The following is a 17,850-nucleotide window of genomic DNA, read 5'->3' on the forward strand; positions in this document are numbered from 1 at the left end:
TGGAAACGAAAGATTCGTGCGCTTCAACCCCTTGAATAAAAGAAACAGCACAGGTTTGAAAACTGTTGGAATATAGATTGTCTCTTCAAGATTTAATAATTTTTGTAACATTGCTTCGTTTCTTTCATTTATTTGAGCAAACGTAGCAGTAATCAGTTGTTTCTCGACGTCGAAACTGAAATCCTCTCCCGGAACATACAGCGCAGTGCTTGTAGTACCTTGTCATATTATATGAAGCTTCCCATTCGATCCGTTCCCGGAAGAGGTATTGGCATTTCTGACTCGCCCGCGGCAAAAATTGTCTTTCCAGTTGGTCGACCAAGAGTTTCACAAATTTCAAATCTGTCAGTGGTTTTTTATCGTTCGCTTTTGTGCTGTTTTCCATTCGGTTCGAAGGTTTACGACGCATGACGCGGAACTACGTTTGACAAATTTTGAACGATTTCACCGATTTTGACGGTATTTGTCGCCCGGGCGAATCGTCTCGCGAAAAGTGTATCAACGATGCTGTACGAAACGCTTTTTCTTATATGAGAATAGTACAGTTTAAGAAACGATAATAAATAGGTAGTATTTTTATAAATTGGAAATTTTAACGCGGTGATATTAATTTTTCCAGCGAAGCAACAGAACGAGATGGAAAGCACGGATCAATTGGAGGGCGATGAGGAAGGGGTGCAACAGGAGTCCGTGTGGAGGCGGAAGAAGCGGGATTTCGATAGGTAAGAACGCCACGATAACGAGCCGTTCGTCCATTGTTGTTCCGCGAACGAAACGGACAGCGTATCCGATGTTTCGTTGAATTGAAATTCTACTGTTACAAGGAAACCCACTGTGGCTGAATAAGCGTGCTGAAATCGTGGACAAACGTGAAACAATTTTCTCTTTTCTGATAATACTTTGAAGCTTTATAAAGAAAATTACATTCGCGAATACAACGTGGAATTAAGCGTGCAAAACAAGCAAAACATGTTTATGATCGGTTGCTCGGCGGTGACAGTAGGACAATAACGAATGATCGAGGCCCGATTGTAATTTGAATTTCTACTACTACGAAAAATCGATTAATCCGTTCCATGGATAGAATGAAACATGCAATATTTCCAATTGCATGAGTCCCGCAATAAAGACATAAAAAGCTTCGGAGATCATTAGTTTAGAAAGTTTTCTGGAAGATATTTTCCATAAATTTCTTCTGTCGTCACACATAATTTCGGTAAAGAATTTTTTTCTCGAAAGTGCGTAGGATTTCGGGGGTATGCATATTCACCAAAAATGATTCTAATTGCCCCCGGGACACAAAAATAATTTTTTCAGAACGATTTAAAAATTTTTTTTTTCGCCGAGAAATTTAGGCACCTACCCCCTACCGATTTTCCTTAAAAATTGGTTTCTCATTTTTAATCAATTTGTTTGACGCGCTACAGAAAAGTTATTCAGGACTTTTTTGTAGGTACCCATGAGTTCTAGTTCAGAAAAAAATTTCATTGAAATATATTCACTATTGTAGGAATTATGGTCGTTTGAAAATTGGACAATTTTATGGGGGTTTTTCTCACTTTACGGGGTCCAGGAACAACTTTTCAAATATTCTTGGAATTTCTACATATTCTCCATCAAAATACGCGTCCTTTGCATTTTTAAACATTAAAATCCTCCAATCCGTTCAGAAGTTATGACATTTTAAAGATTCGCATGAAATTTCAGGGAAACATATCAACGGTATGGTCAGACACTACATTTTCGGTAATGAATTTTTTTCTGGAAAGTGAGTAGGATTTCGAGGGTATGTCTATTGACCAAAAATGATTGTAATTGGCCCCCACAACTAAAAATAATTTTTTCGGAACGATTTGAAATTTTTTAATTTCGTCGACTACTCGAATTTTTTTCTGGAAAGTGAGTAGGATTTCGAGGGTATGTCTATTGACCAAAAATGATTGTAATTGGCCCCCCGGAACCGACAATAATTTTTTTAGAACGATTATAAATTTTTTTTTTTCACCGAAAAATTTAGGCACCTACGACAATGAAAAACAAAATACAGAGTTGAGGTTGGCCTCAATGTGAGGTAAATTTGCCACAGTGCGGTGGTTCGTGAAGAGACAAACCGTTGCATATTGATTAACTGTCCGTAAGATCGTCGGGGAGAGGTCGTAGATCTGAAATTCGAAGAGCCTCGCTACCGCGTGTCTTTGATCGAGCGATTTTGCAATGGAAATTCGCAGGGTGAACAGGAGAATGAGGAGGGCCTGTAGAAAAGCCGTCAAGTCGCAGGTTTTCTATTGGCTGATCATAGTACTGGTTTTCCTCAACACCGGCGTTCTGGCGACAGAGCATTACAATCAGCCGCATTGGTTGGACGAGTTTCAAGGTAAACCTCGAATCTGCTAATCCTTTGTTTGCCCTTTCGCCGTTCTTGCTTGACTGTCAGACCGAACCTGTCTTTAGACAATCGTGAACTACACGATAGTACTTGTTATACTTTTGCACTTCACATTATGAGTCCTATCTAGACCGATTTCATTTATAAAAATATAACCAGTAATTCATTTTTCTTTCCTTCTCCCCGCAGAGATCACAAATATGTTTTTCATCGCGTTGTTCTCCATGGAGATGATGCTGAAGATGTACAGTTTAGGATTTCAAGTAAGTCCCTAATTTTATCCGTGTCGCGTGTCGGCCACGCGACCCCCGCAATCGAGAACAATGAAAGGAGCGAGCATTCAAACGATCCTCGTTTGCCATTGTGCAGGGTTACTTTGTCTCGTTGTTCAATCGCTTCGACTGTTTCGTCGTGATCGGCTCGATCACCGAGATGATACTCACCAACACGCACGTGATGCCACCGCTTGGCGTTTCCGTGCTGCGTTGCGTCCGTTTGCTGAGGGTGTTCAAAGTCACCAAGTAAGGAAATTCACGATGATCCATAATAAAAATGAACGCAATCGTCGCGAGCCTAACGTTGGTTTTTCCAGATACTGGAGGTCGCTGTCGAATTTGGTGGCCTCTCTGTTGAACTCGATACAATCGATCGCGTCTCTGTTGCTTCTGCTCTTCCTGTTTATCGTGATCTTTGCCCTTTTAGGCATGCAGGTTGTAACGATCGTCTTCGACACCGATAAAACGTCGTCGCCACGGCTCGTTTAATGATTTCTTCTGCTTCGCAGGTGTTCGGTGGTAAATTCAATTTCACCGAAATGCAGGACAAGCCGCGTCACAATTTCGACAGCTTCTGGCAGAGCCTGTTGACCGTCTTTCAGGTAAACGTCGACGATACGCGACGGAAACGTATCGACTCGAAAGCGTCATTGTTCCTCTTCGATTCGTAGATATTGACAGGCGAGGATTGGAACGCGGTGATGTACGACGGAATTAGAGCCTATGGCGGCGTCGCGAGCTTCGGCATGCTCGCCTGTTTCTACTTCATCATTCTCTTCATATGCGGTAACTGTATCCTTTTCAACGACGCGTGACGCGACAGGTACGATCGATACTCCGTACTCTGTCCTCTCTTCTTGCAATCAAATCGTTGGGATTTGGATGATTCCTCCGTATCCCTAACGCGGATCGATGCAAGAAGCGTGGCACTACCGTACGGAGTAATTAAAATCGTTCGTACGGTTCTCTCTACAAGTCTCCACGTTGAATGATCCTTGACCGGAAGAAGTAACGCAGATATTCTATTGAACGTCTTCTTGGCTATCGCGGTCGACAATCTCGCGGACGCCGAGTCGTTGACTGCGATCGAAAAGGAAGCCGAGGAGGAGGTGAGTCATTTAAATTTTCCTGACCTTCTGCAACGCGTCGCAAAATACACGAACGAACGAATTTTTCTTTCGCTCATCGTTGGAAATCCATCTCTGGCATCGAACGCGCAGTGGCGTGATTCGCAGCGAGGAATAGCCTCGAGGGGTCAATTAATTGTCTCTTGACTATAATAGTCGAATACGCTCGTATTTCGCGTACCTTTGAAATCAATTTTCATCGAGAGAGAGAGGATTTTTTATCACAAATTTAGCTCCACGTTTTCGGTTTTTTATATCACCGAGTCGCGTTCCGTGTTTTCCGCGTTTAAAAATCAGTATTCGTTGAAATTCTATGAACGAGATATTACGAAATATCATGAGTATCGGAGCTGTAATTGTTGGAACGAATAAAGTGATCACCGTGACGGTCGACGCGTCGAAACCGTGTCTGAAACATCGCGATCGCTCTGTATACAACCGTATCGAGTGTTTTGCGTGTAATTGTTCCGTTGACCGCCCTATCGTTCCGTCGATCGTGGATCCGTGACGGATCGATGGGACGAAAAGCTGAGAGGAAGCGACAAATCGGAACGCGTCGCTTCAATAAACATTTCGCCGTTGCGTTTACTCGGTCGCGGGAACGGGGAGGGCGAGGAAAATTAGAATGCTGGTCGTTTTATCGTTCCCTCAAAGAGCATCGAATGATGCCGGGGTCTCGTTTGCCGTCGCTCGTAATGACCGTCGCCAACGCCGACGTCGACTCCGACGCCGGCTCCGACGTCGTTCGGCCGGCCCTTTATTGCACGTTACGTCGCCTCGAGTTTGAATCTTACAAATATTTCACGCATCCTCGTAATTAACCGCGAATCCAGGCCGCCAGCGAGATATTAATTTGATCTCATACGCGAATTAACGTATAAAAGTATCGTATCCGTACATCTTGGAGAACATAACTCCGAACTCGGTCCCTTTATATCAGCGGTTTTACACACCGGGGGATGTTTCGTGGAAACTTAAAGAGCGACATAATTACGCGCAAATCTCTTTACTCGGGAGTTTAATAAAGGTGGCATGCGAGGTTATCTCGCATCTCTGTTTTAATAAAGCGGTCGTTTAGCGAGCCGCGCATACAGGATAGGCTCCTAATCGCGATGCAGTCGTGAGGAGAACGATCGTAAAGTAGAATTCGAGATCGTGAAATGGAACGTCTGCGAATAATATAAGAAATGTTTATTTTTTCCTGATGATTTACAAACTTAATCTTGGATCGATCTGTGGAATGTGGAATCAGCAGGAACGGACCCAATATTTTCTAAAGTACAATGTACGTACTCGGAGCACGCGAACCGTTACCAATATTTCGCGATTCATATCCCCCCCGGTCGACGAGCATCGGTCGAAAACTGTGTCATCAGCTTTAATCGGTGCGCTTCGATAGCTCGATGAGCTACGGAACTACAAAGCACGCACGCAAAATTGAGGCCGTCCCGATCGAATACCGATACTCCGGAATTAAAGCTTTTATTGAAAACCGTCGGTCGCGTCGTTGTTAGTTTTCTGCCTGCCCTCGCTCCCCCACCCCGTTCTCCGCTGCCCGATGTTTTCCATTTTTCTCTTATTTTTCTGTTGTAATGTTTCGTAACGAACGACTATAAATATGCGGGCCAGCTCGAGCGCGAAGCGTCGCGGCCTGGGGTTGAGAAAAAGAGGCCGTCGTCGAACAATAGCCGCCGATCCAACGGCGGATGGTATCGTCGCGTTGCCGCGTAGCTTAACGTTAAAAGTTTAATCGTTCGTGATTCGTCGATAAGCTAATGAAAAATCGTTAGCTCTCGAGCGTTAACCCGTCGAGGAGGTTCGGTTCACCGCCTCGTGCCGTGGAATTTTAACGAGCGATCCGCGGAGGGGACCGGTTTCTAGAATTCGATACGACGGACCGAGTCAACGTCTTTCCGGTTATTAATAAACCGCTTTAAGTTTAAATTAGAACAATAGCCCCGGCCCTATATCTCGACCAGCCGTGGTTTGCAAGGAAACGAATAATTTCGAGCGTTACGGAGATCGCTAGATTTATCGAGGGGCTTTTTTTAGAACCTTACAGAATTTAGGTAAACTCTTGATTTCGTTAGGATTTCAGAAATTTCGGGTAAAATAATTTGGTTAAGGCAATGAGGCATGTGGATGGGTGGTTTTCAGGCCGAGAAGAACAAGTCTCACAGCGCCTCGCCAGCCAGGGACGAAGTCAGCGGGGAACAGGGCGATGGCGGCGAAGGAACCGGTGGAGAAGACGAGGGCGGTGGCACCGATCTCGAACAGGATCCCAACGAAACGATGGAGGATTACGAGGCGGCTTTGGACACGGAAACGTAAGTGTCGGGATTCGAAGCTCCTCGAAGCTGGAAAATAATGGGTGGTTCGAAAAGCTCACCCTTGCGGTTCCAGGTCCGAGAAGAGCGAAGACATGAACACCCACGCGAAAGTGCGGCTGAACATAGAGTCGGACGAGGAGGTCGAGGAAGAAGAGGAGGCCGAACAGAACGAGATGCACGGTACCTTTTCATTCAGACTACGTTTAACGATTAATGAATATTTCTAAAAATGAGTAGATCTGGTTTTAACTTGAGTTTGGTAAAAATGGATAATTTTCTGTGCTTGGAACGAAAATATTTAGACGATGGTACGGGACAAGGGGTGTCGGCCAGGCCACGGAGAATGTCTGAATTCAATATGGCGACCAAGACGCAACCGATCCCACCTGGTTCGGCCTTTTTTATTCTCTCGCAGACGAACAGGTAAATCAACGACCCAGATACAGAAAGTACTGAAATAAAATATTGTATCGTGGTTCAGGTTTCGTGTCTTTTGCCACTGGTTCTGCAATCACGGCTACTTCGGCAACGTGATTCTCGTGTGCATCATGATATCCTCGGCCATGTTGGCGGCCGAAGATCCTCTAAGCGCTTCGTCTTATAGGAATCAGGTATTGAAAACTGTCTCTTCGCGATACCTCGAGGACGAAGAACCCTTCCACCGTGATTAACGATCCCCTTCGTTTCATTCTGTTGCAGATATTACAGAATTTCGACTATTTTTTCACCACAGTGTTTACGATCGAGATCTGGCTAAAGATGATCTCTTACGGTTTTATCATACACGACGGCGCGTTCTGCCGATCGGCGTTCAATCTGCTCGACCTGTTGGTCGTGTGCTCTTCTCTCATTTCGATGTCTTTCAGGTAAGTGGTCGCAGCTCATTACGAGAAGTAGAACAGTTTCATTTGGCAAAATAATATTCATTGAACGATGGTAATTAAGCGAAAAATAATAAATATTTATTGATCTCGACTAGCTGTCCGTTGTTACGATGTAGCGAAACGGGCAGCTCTTTGCTAGATAAATGAAACGTGCTAGTTCTCTTAACGCACGTCGACACGATCGAACAGGAATGTTCACCTTCGATGCACGTTTTCAGCTCCGGCGCGTTCTCCGTGGTGAAGGTCCTCCGCGTGTTGCGTGTCCTGCGGCCTTTGCGCGCCATCAATCGTGCCAAGGGATTAAAGGTATCTTTCTTCGCGTATTTACCCACACGAACGATCGGTAAACTTGCTAAATCGGTCCCACGACGCAGCACACGCCCCGTACTAGATAACGCGTAAATAACGCTTCGGGTCACAGTAAATATCTATAGTGTTTCGGGATATCGAGTCGCGTAACGTTCGAGTAAACGTCTCTAAAGGCTAGCGGGAAGTGATTTTGTCGAGTTTCGTCGCTGAACTGTTCGCAATCGTTTCGAAGAATCGGGACGATTAACGTGACGGGATCCAAGTTATCTTGTAATCGTTGTCGATCTATCGGAAATAGAAGCATCTCGCGCGTCCTAGTGCTAAACACGAATGTAATCGACTCGAAACGGAGTATATGTAAACGAAGTAAGAAAACGATAAGAGAAACAAGAGGTAAACCGACGTGATAAAATTAGTCGGTACACGTTAATCACGTTTACAATGGAACGGATCTACATTATGATTAATGTTGAACCCAGCACGTAGTACAGTGCGTCATCGTAGCGGTAAAGACTATCGGAAACATAGTCCTCGTCACCAGCCTCCTGCAGTTCGTGTTCGCCGTCATTGGCGTACAACTGTTCAAGGTAGGATCGCCAGGCCCGGTACACTAAAACGGTCCTGGGACATTCCTTCTGAACCTCTCGTAGTACACTAGAGTGGCATAATATATACAACCCAATACCCCTGAAAACCAACCCGCCCCCCACCCCGCCCCAGCCCCACAGTCTGTCGTCAGCCCTTTCTTTACGATCCGATATGTATCGTCATATCTCGTTCATTCATTACCGCTCACATACGTTTAACGCAACGCCAAAATAATTTCACCATCACCAAATTTATCTCACAAACTACCAAAATTCGTCTCTACCACCTCGGTACGCCTTTGCTCGACATCCCGACAACCTTCTTCGACGATTATTCGCGCCGAGTCTACGATCTACGATTCTCGAGAATAGAAAGTAACTTTCCGTACTTAACTATGCGCGTGTTCGTGCTTAACCCTGATCGAACAGTCGTCTATCGAGTTTAAGCAACAGTTTAGAATCTGTGCGCAAATCTATACCGTTTCACGTTGCAAGAGAAGTCGAATAAGAGAAATCAACACGGTTTTATGAATCGGTTGGAGGGTGGAACGGGTCCGAATCTTGTTGTTTAACGTTTCTGATTGGAATCGATACCGTCGCGGAGAAATAATCGTCGAGAGGTGGCGCGGGGGCACGAGGCAGACGTTGTTTTTTCCGACAAATGCACCTCTGGGTATTTTCCCTGTGAAACAAGCTGTGTTACGTGTAACTTAATCATTGGGTTTCTTGTCTCGACACTCTCTCCCCGAAACCTCTCACTGGGACCACTCTTGGTTTCTTCTTTCCCTTGAACGTTTGTTTTTTTGTTTGTCTTTTTCCACCGATACGTGTTCACCCAATCGAGTCGAGCGACTGCCCCCATCCGAGGCACTTTTACGCCGGCTCCTTTAAACAAGCTTTCTCGATCCCACGATGGCTTCCGTCTAACGCGCTGATTGCCGTCTAATAAACGAGCTTGTCCGTTTCTATTCCTCGTCTACGTAGCTTAGAGTTTGGCTTGACTTTTAATCCAGTCTGGTTTGGATAACTTTCGATCGATTAACGCGCGATCGTTCGCGATCGTTCGGCGTAAAGGCTCCTCCATGGGGGCACGAGACGCGGCCATCTTTCACTTGGGAACTTGAAACGTTTGCTCATCGTCGAATTACGCTCCAAGGACCACGGACGCAACGATTTATTAATTAGTTTTATTCTAGATTAATTTACAAAAAAAATTACAGTTTTTTCTTTACTAGGCTGAGATAGGACGCGGTATAATGCGATAAGGAACGAAGAAAATACAGTAGTTTGTTTTCGTGTTATTTGCAATCTGAGATATAAAACGAAATTGTATTACTCGATATCACGCCCTGCCCATCTCTGGTTGTCTCGCGTCCGTGTAAAAAACGTCGGAATATCTCGCGATATTTACTCGTACTACGATAAATCGTTGCGTCCGTGGCTTCTAATAATACTGCGTTCGATAATGCGAAGAAACAACGGTGGAAACAACGAGAGCGCGACGAATTTAGTATTTTTCCTCGCGTACGCGTTCAAGAACGACGATCGTAAAAGTTTATCGTAATAAGACGCACGGTTTTTTCTTGCGTTCCCGCTAATGGGATTGTTTGTCTTTCGATCGGTAGAAAAAGGCGTCCAACGCTACCGAGAGTCTGTTCGTGGTGGTATAGGAGAGACCGATCGTAATGGAGGCCGATCTCTTTCACTTTCTATCATTTCGAGCATAATATACGTTAATATACTATGCCACGGCATGCCGATGTTCGAAGTAGTGCGCGAGCATTTACAGTCGGCCACAAAAATATTGCCACGACGTTACGATCTCGACCATCGAGCCTCGTATTTTGAATAATATTTACCGATATATTGTACCAATATTTTTGCGACCGAGTATGCGTACATAGTAGACGAGCGACCGGGGGGAGATGAGACGGTTGCTCAAAGTAGACAGAGTCAGAACGAAAATGATCGTTGGCATACGTGCACGTATGCGTAGCTTACGGTGAAAATGATCGTACAAATTCGGCTTTTCGCAAAGGTCCACCGTGCCCTGGGTCTCTTCGACTTTGGCTTTCGTATCTACGTTTATTTCTCCTTTGTCTGGACACCTACGACTTTCTTTGCCTCTCTTTTTCTCGTCTCTCACGTTTCTTCCCTCTTTTATCTCTCGCTGTTTCCCTATTTTTTCTTTTTGCCTTCACTTCGCTGCTCAAGACTCTATATAGCTGAAAAATTGAATTAGCAGACACACGAACCCAACACACACGTAGAGAGATTAACTCGCGCTAATCTGTCACGCTGGACAGGTCACCGTCGCTATTGTCGAACGAATCTTGGTACATTTTACGCGAAAATACAACGATTTTCCAGTAAAGCGAGACGTTTCGAACGGCAACGGACGATCGGAACCTGCACGCGTGCACCGGGACACGTGACACTTGACAATTGACACCGATTACGTTTACGCGGTTCATATTTATGCTGTTGCCACCTGGATCTATGCTGAGCAACATTAATCCCCGGAGTTATAATAGAGAGTTTTCATTTATAAAAATTCACGCAACTGGGGAAAACAGTGAGATCTTGATCGTCACCACAGCTGGTGACGTTCTTTGAAGGCGTAGAGCATTGTTTAATCAATTCTTCAAACGTATATCTGTACTTTGTCCAACGTGACGAGACAGCAAACGTCCACGCGATGAAACGAAGACAGGAGTATCCGTCTGCTGTCTCGTTGGACAAGGTATAGCCTCGTTATTATCAAACTTGTCATAAAGAACTTACGACTCGTTATTGTACGGTAAGGGGTTAATGTTCCTCGACGTACATCGACGTGTGACAACTTCGGTGTAAATCAAGTCCGTGTAAAAGAGCCTCTACACAACGAGCCTCAAGCAACCGCGTATACAAAATTGCTTATACACAGGATGCCTCAAAATTAGTGGCGCAAACAATCAAGGGACCAATTCTCTCGCGTCTCAGCGAAATGAGAAGCACCAGATCGACTTTTCCTGAAGACGAAGGCTCCAAATTTCGATGCAAATTCGTCTTACTTCGAGTCATGGAATCTCTCTGACCCTATTCGTACTCGTAATTTTGTAACTCTCTGTAGAGATCTGTCTCGAGACGAGTCCCGTCGCGTAGAGGCTCGTTAAACATAATCGCAGACACGGACACGGACACGATCAGTCGACCAACGTCAGAACACACGCAGGCTTCGTGGTTAAAACTGATAGTAGAGGATTGTTTGAGAATTGCATGCTTGTGTCGGCTGAGCGTTGCAGTGGTGTGTTCGCTATATTAACACGAGAGAAAGGAAAGGAAAGGGAAAGAAAACAATGGGCAGTTTCGTGATCCACGCGAGTGTGCCGGGCACCGACGGGATCCGAGAAAGAGCACGGGAGGGAAGCTCATTTTCCTTCCTCGCGGGCAACTCGCGACGTTTACGCTTTCTCCGATCCCCATAATTGCTGCAATACGAAACATCACGGCGCTTCTCTGTCCGGTCTGCTCGCAAAGGGCACTCCGTTTCTCGTTCTCCGAAATCGCGTACGACACGGTCGATCGAACGAATCGACCCCCGCAATTTTGGCCCGACAGGCTCGATAAGCCTGGGCTCGGTTCGTCGGCCATGTCGCTCATCCGAAACTCTCGGAACAATGAGCTTCCTTTCCCCTCGTTGATTCGTCGAGCCGTTTATCTCGCCGGCTGCGTTTAGCTCGCGGTACACGACCCGTGAACTTTTCCTCGCGGAGCGTCATTGATTTTTCCTCGAGAAAACGCTTGGACGTCCAATCTAATCGAGTAACACACTTCGCTGCCGCGCGCTTTCGTAACAAGCAGCGATGGAACTAATAACGTATCGATACTGTCCATATTAACTTTGTTTCTGCCGCGGTTTTGCGCTACCTACTTCGATCACTAGCTGACCAAAAGGTTCGACCTGAAAGATTTCGAGTTAAAATGTCGATAGATGCCTTCTACGTTCGAGGCAATTTATTCTTGACGTTTAGTTGATCCTTTGGTTGAAGTTTTTCAGGCACCATCGATATCGATAGTCTCGTGTATTCGTGATTTAGGCAGAACTCGAAGAAAGGCCGCGGCAGTGAAGCTATGTTTCAATTAGACGATTCTTAATCGACCTAAAATTTGTTAGATTTTTGCAGCATCTGGTCTCATTCATATCCTAGAGCAGCGCTTCTTAAACTCTCGCCACTCGCGACCCCTGATCATAAAAGAAAATAAAGAACGATCTCCGATCTATAGATCGCTTATTTTATTTATGTGCCCTCTTTACCGGCAAACAGCGTAATAAACTGGGAAACGATCGTACACGTATCATCATTGCCACATATCGATCTGCATTTTACGAGAAACGACCATTAATAAAATAAATAGCCGTAGTTGGAAATTGCATGGTTAAACGATTCTAGAAGCGATAGCCTTATGGATAGATACTTGGAAGAATTACACGACTCAATAGCAGAATCGACACGATAGGGGGTGGGTCTACGAAGGATGTGAAATTTATTTATTTATCGCCATTGCCTCGAAAACCATTCGGCAAGAGGTCGCGACCCATAGTTTAAAAAGCTCTGCCCTAGGGGCGCGATATATCACGACCATTGCCCCCGAACATGATCGAGCAAATAAAAAAAAAGCAGAACCAGAAGCATAGTTCGATGCTCGCAGAAAGTTAGAGAGTGTTTTAGACAAGTTGTAGAATAGTTTTACCGTCCATACGTTCTTTCAAGCACTGAATTAGCCTTAGACGGAATCGGATTAACTAGTCGAACGTCGTAGTTTCGTGGATATCGATCGCTTATCACTACACGCTCCCTGACAATGCACATACACGTACGTACACACATACAAACACACGAGCACATCAGTGAAACAACAGTGTGTCTTAAACCTACGTCGATGCATCGATGGTTCGCGCGAGCAAAGTGTTCAAACGAGAAACAAAGACGAGGGACTTGAGCTTCGAAGCTCCAAGGATACGACTTCCTTTGAACTCTGCACTTTGACACCGAATGGGAAGATAAATTTATTATTATCAAGAGATAACCCTTTCACCTTAAATGTAATAAAAAGAGTACGCGTTTGCTTCTTGGAGAAATATCTGGGTAATTTTTAATCGCAACTATCAACGATAATAATTCATTCTGGCCCCGTTTCGAGATATGAAAGGCATCGAATCGAGGAGGGCGGACGTTTAGCAATTTTCCCGTGGCAGAATTAATAAATGCAGAGGACGAATGGGGGCGTATCCTTGGGGCGTTGGAATGCAGGTTGCATCCGAGATAGTCGTGGAAGAAACTCGAAGGACTTCGGTGCTATTCGAGCGCCTAGTTCCTATTCGAGGGCGTGCGAGAGGGTGGAAATGCATCGTTCAGGAACGCAATAGTGTTCGACGCATTGAATATCGCGAAATATCATCCGAGACGACGACGGTAAAAGCCAATAAACCTCGAATGATGCTCAAAGCGAAAACTGATTAACTTCGAACCACCTCCAACGCATTCAATTTTCCATTTTTTTTTTTTTTTTCTTTTATTGATACCAGTTTCCCGGCTAATACGGTTGACATTTTTTTACCGATCGATAAACTCTTTCGAGCCGCGCTCGAAGATTAAAACGAACACTACGAAGGTAAATGCAAAACGTCGCTCGACGTCGCCGGTACGTTAAAGGTTTTCCAAGGCTTTTAAGCACAGACCGCGTAGCTCGCGATGTAACATTTAACGTTGGTAAATGCGTGACGTTATATTTACGACGCCGTCGACCTTTTCAATCGTTTTAACCACTTCGCGACCGTGGACGAGATACACGAGGGCTTCGATTCCGTGAAGAATCGGTTCGCGTTACTTTTTAACGATGGATGAGAGGGTTGGTAACGTTGAAAGAAGGGCACGTTGTTTTTCGAAACGAAGTTTATTTAGTTCTCTTGAGTTTTCTTGCGCAGAGTGTGTAAAGATGTTGTGTCTTGACTTTCCATTTACTCGTTTTAAGGTCTTTTTTTACGATCCAAAGGAAACTAAATTGCAATTCGTTCTCGCAGGAGATGTTAAAAAGTTTTTGTTATTTAAGGTAGAACTGTACATATTTCATTGCTCCTTCGAAGCCAGAGAACAGATCTTTGTTGATATTTCGCAGTAGTTCGCGTACCAGTTGCAATATGTTCGCCATTGTTTCACAGGCACGCATGCAACTCGGTTCCCATATTGTTCCGAATTCGCTCGTGCAGACTTGATCAATTTCATAGTCGTTGCTCGACCATTGTTCACGACTTTTTGTCCGTGGCGAAGCTTTCTGCATCCCTGCCACGATTCGCCAGGCGGTATCGAATTTTGGGAGATATTTTGGTCGCTGGGTCTTTCTTGGCTCGATCCTCACCGATCCAGAGGTGCAAAACACAACATTTTTATACACACTGTACATGGTACAAGCCAAACATAGCGCGGGGGATATCCGCAATAAACTATTGCCCTACATTCAAATGCAAATATTGGAAAAACTCGCGAAAATATTTCGTCCGTGGTTGTGGAACGATTCACCCTCGAAAGGCGGATGGGCGAAAGGGTCATTTTGTCCCGTAATAAAAAGCATGTTTTCAATTATGTAGATTGTATATACGAACGCTTGAAAAATTCCATAAATTTTCCAATAGTTGTACAAAGTTATTCCAGCCAAGATATATTTGTATCTACTCTAATTTGTCGACGCCTGGGTCAAAATGGCACTGCATCCGCTGTACGAGGGTTGATAGTCGACGAATGATCGCGATCGGAGGAGGAGGCGATTCGGTTTGGCGACTAATTTCGACGGTAAAAGACGGATAAAAGTCCCGATCGAACGACGAAGCGAGATGATAACGATTGAACGTTTCGAGGACTATAGATTCAACGAGAAAATGTCTCGTGCGTGGCCCCCTCCCCATAGGTGCATTGCCGAGAAAAAACATCGAGCACTGGTGGGTTGGATGGATGGCGAGGGCTTAGTTCACGATTTAAAAGACTGATATGATAAACAAACGAAGCCACGGGTCGAAAGAATCACCCTCCGAACGTTAAAGGGTCGTTAAAAAGAATTCCGACGAGTTCGCGACAGGGAAACACATCGTCGTCGAGCCTCCTTGCAGGTCGAGCCCGACAACAACCAGCGAAAAGAGATGGCGTTGTCCATGGTCCACGAGAGACCACGAGAACAAAGGGACGTAAACGTTTCGATAAAGTGATACCGAAGACCACCGAGCGAGGAACGAAAAGCGAAACTGTCGAAAGATGACGTTCGCAAATAAGCTTCCCGACTCCACCCGCCCTTAGCCCCCGGACCCCCAGCCCTTACAGCCCTGCAGACCCCTTTTTAAGAAAATAGACCACTCGATCTCGTCCAAAACGCTTCCGGAATAATTAAATTTTAAATTTAAATCCAATTTGGACGCGTCGACTCGAGCTCGAGACAAATTCGTGCTGTAACTTTTATATTTTTATGTTATACAATAGTTTTTCTCGCCTTCGAATTCAATTTAAATTCAAAGTTTAATTTCCCCGGCTCGTTTGCGAGGAGAACGAGCAAAGAGTCTGTTTTCTTTTCAACCCTTTTGAGCAACCCAGCTCCAGAAGCAATACTAGCCGACCCTCGATTAATGCTACTTTGTATTTTTTTTGTTTTCTCTTTCTGTCTGTCTGTCTCACGATCCCGTGTTCCCCGCTGTGCTCGCTCGCCCTGCTCACCTGCCCTGATACCAACTACGTAAAAAGTACGTAGTGAAGTGTGTGATTGTCGCCATTAAAACGATCGGCAACATTATGTTGGTCACCTATCTCCTACAGTTCATGTTCGCTGTTATCGGGGTACAGCTGTTTAAGGTAAAGCCCAACCACTTAGAAAGATTTAAACTAAGCCAACTACTTGGAGAGAACTTTCTAATTCTCTTTATTTTTTTTCTACTTTTTTGCTCTACCAGTTTCCGATTCTTCATACTTTCTTTGTCTACTCTTGTTCTCTCTTTTTTTTCATTATTTTTATCTTTATTGGCATTTGTTTTGCTATTTTTTTCTCGTTCTCTTCTCTTACGTAATCTTCTTTATTTTTTCTCGTTCTTTTTTCTCGTTAGTCGTTTTTGTTTCTTCGTCGTTGCGCTTCGTCGTCGACGTCAGGCGGATGGCCTCGCGTTACAATCGGAAGCTTCGAAAGCGCGTCGCTCCGCGCAGCCCGGAAACTTCAATTTCCCTCGCGAAATACGGGGTGCCGGCGCGTTTTCCACGGATCGAGGAAATTGACGATTGCCGCTCGACGATCGTTGGAAATCCCCCGTGTTTTCTACCCCCGTACACTTCCGGCTTTCAAACTGCAATTTTATTCGTTGCCCTCGACTAGGCAAGAAATAAGTGCAATTCGAAATTGTACTTTTGCAAAATTTAGAAAATTTCCACACCCCGTACTTGGCGAGACGCTGCACGCTGACCGGTCGCAACGCCCATCCAAGATTTTCCATCGATCCGACTAGTCTTTCTCGATCCTTTTTCGATAGGCGTGCGTGGGTAGCTCGAAACTCGAATTCGGACCTTGAAGAAATCGGTAAATTGGTGCTGATAGATCTCGGGGCTGAATTATATCGAATGATCCCAAAACTTAGATTCTCGATACAATTATCTCCGGTCTTTTCGAGCCCCTTTCAAGATGTATCGAGTTCCAATCAAATTTTGTAGATTTCTGGAGGGTGCAAGTTCGAGTTTCGAGCCGTTCACGCGCCCCTGTTCTTCGAGTTCTGTGCAAAGGAGAATATCGGTGAGCTGGTTGATCGGTATCCTTGCGAAGCAATAACGCATTATGGGGAGTATGGTCAGCCAGGATCGCGAGGTCGAGCATGAAAGTGGGCCGGTGATCGATTAACCTGGTCGAGGATACCGGTGGTTACCGCCAATATTACCCTTTGCAGAGCGTCTCTGCGTTCGCGATAACACCCTCGAGCACGGTAACACGCTTCGTAACGATTTAACGCTTCGTCGTGGAAAAAAACGGGCGAAACTGGAACGATTCGTCCGATAGCGATACATAACCCACCATACGAGTTTAACGAATGCTTCGTAGATATCGAACTTCAGATAGAGAGAGAGAGACAGAGACACGTTTAACAGATAGGCATGCAAGTTTCGCTGTATATGTGAGAATGAAGCTTTGATCGTAGTGCATGCTGATCGTACGCGTACATACACCGAAACCACGAGTCACCGCCGCTGACATGGCGACGCAAATTTAACCAGTATCTAAAGCTCCCCTCGCGACAAGTCGAAACGTGATAGGTCTCCGTCAAAAAGCTCTTCGAGAAACGAAACTATGCGCCCTAAAAGCGCATTTCCGTTCCTATTCCCGTCTTTACGGAAGTGTTTTCTAACGATCCTTTCTTCGATCACTCTCCTCCTTTACAGCCGTGTCAACCTTTTGATATAGACTTCAAAATTCAACCCCTAAAATTACGTCCCGAAAAACATTGGCCTATTCTAGAATTCTATTTTACAACTCGAACGACTCGGGCGATTTATTCGGTCACAATTCGGAACAATTTGCCAGCGAGGGATCTTTTTAGTCGATGGAAAGTGCGAATGCTTTCGCGGAGCCGTTTTCATTCTGCCAGCGGGCTTTTAATTCGTCCGGCGAGTCGGGTTCTCGAGAGGACGCTTCTTACAATGTCTCGAGAGGTAGACGGTCCCGCAAAACGAGATTCAAAGTAGAGAAGCATTCAGGCATAGAAGTGCACATAGTCGTAGACGGTTAGAGTGGCTTTCGAGTGTTACGCCAACCCCTTAGAACCCCTGCATAATTCACGCCAACGTAGTTGCGGAACACGAAACAGCGTCGAAAGAAACGTCCACGAGCGGTCATCGTGTGACTATTCGGGAAACAACCGAAACGTAGAATCGAACAGTTGAAACAGGTGCATGCC

At 45.1% G+C, this 17,850-nt stretch overlaps 1 protein-coding gene across 1 annotated transcript in view; it reads left to right on the top strand.

Annotated features, from left to right (window-relative positions):
* The window catches only part of LOC122397899 (muscle calcium channel subunit alpha-1), a 61,037-nt gene that overhangs the window by 27,000 nt on the left and 16,187 nt on the right, over positions 1-17,850 (top strand). Inside the window, 15 exon segments of the mRNA XM_043397375.1 lie at positions 620-722; positions 2,229-2,374; positions 2,576-2,649; positions 2,756-2,907; positions 2,979-3,096; positions 3,171-3,263; positions 3,333-3,453; positions 3,679-3,770; positions 5,946-6,115; positions 6,192-6,298; positions 6,421-6,541; positions 6,600-6,729; positions 6,818-6,984; positions 7,221-7,308; positions 7,791-7,898. Of these exon segments, the coding sequence (XP_043253310.1) occupies positions 620-722; positions 2,229-2,374; positions 2,576-2,649; positions 2,756-2,907; positions 2,979-3,096; positions 3,171-3,263; positions 3,333-3,453; positions 3,679-3,770; positions 5,946-6,115; positions 6,192-6,298; positions 6,421-6,541; positions 6,600-6,729; positions 6,818-6,984; positions 7,221-7,308; positions 7,791-7,898 (1,790 nt within the window).

Source organism: Colletes gigas, unplaced genomic scaffold (assembly GCF_013123115.1).
Source record: "Colletes gigas isolate AHSC1104 unplaced genomic scaffold, ASM1312311v1 Colletes_gigas_Sc00010, whole genome shotgun sequence".
NCBI classification, from domain to species: Eukaryota; Metazoa; Arthropoda; class Insecta; order Hymenoptera; family Colletidae; genus Colletes; species Colletes gigas.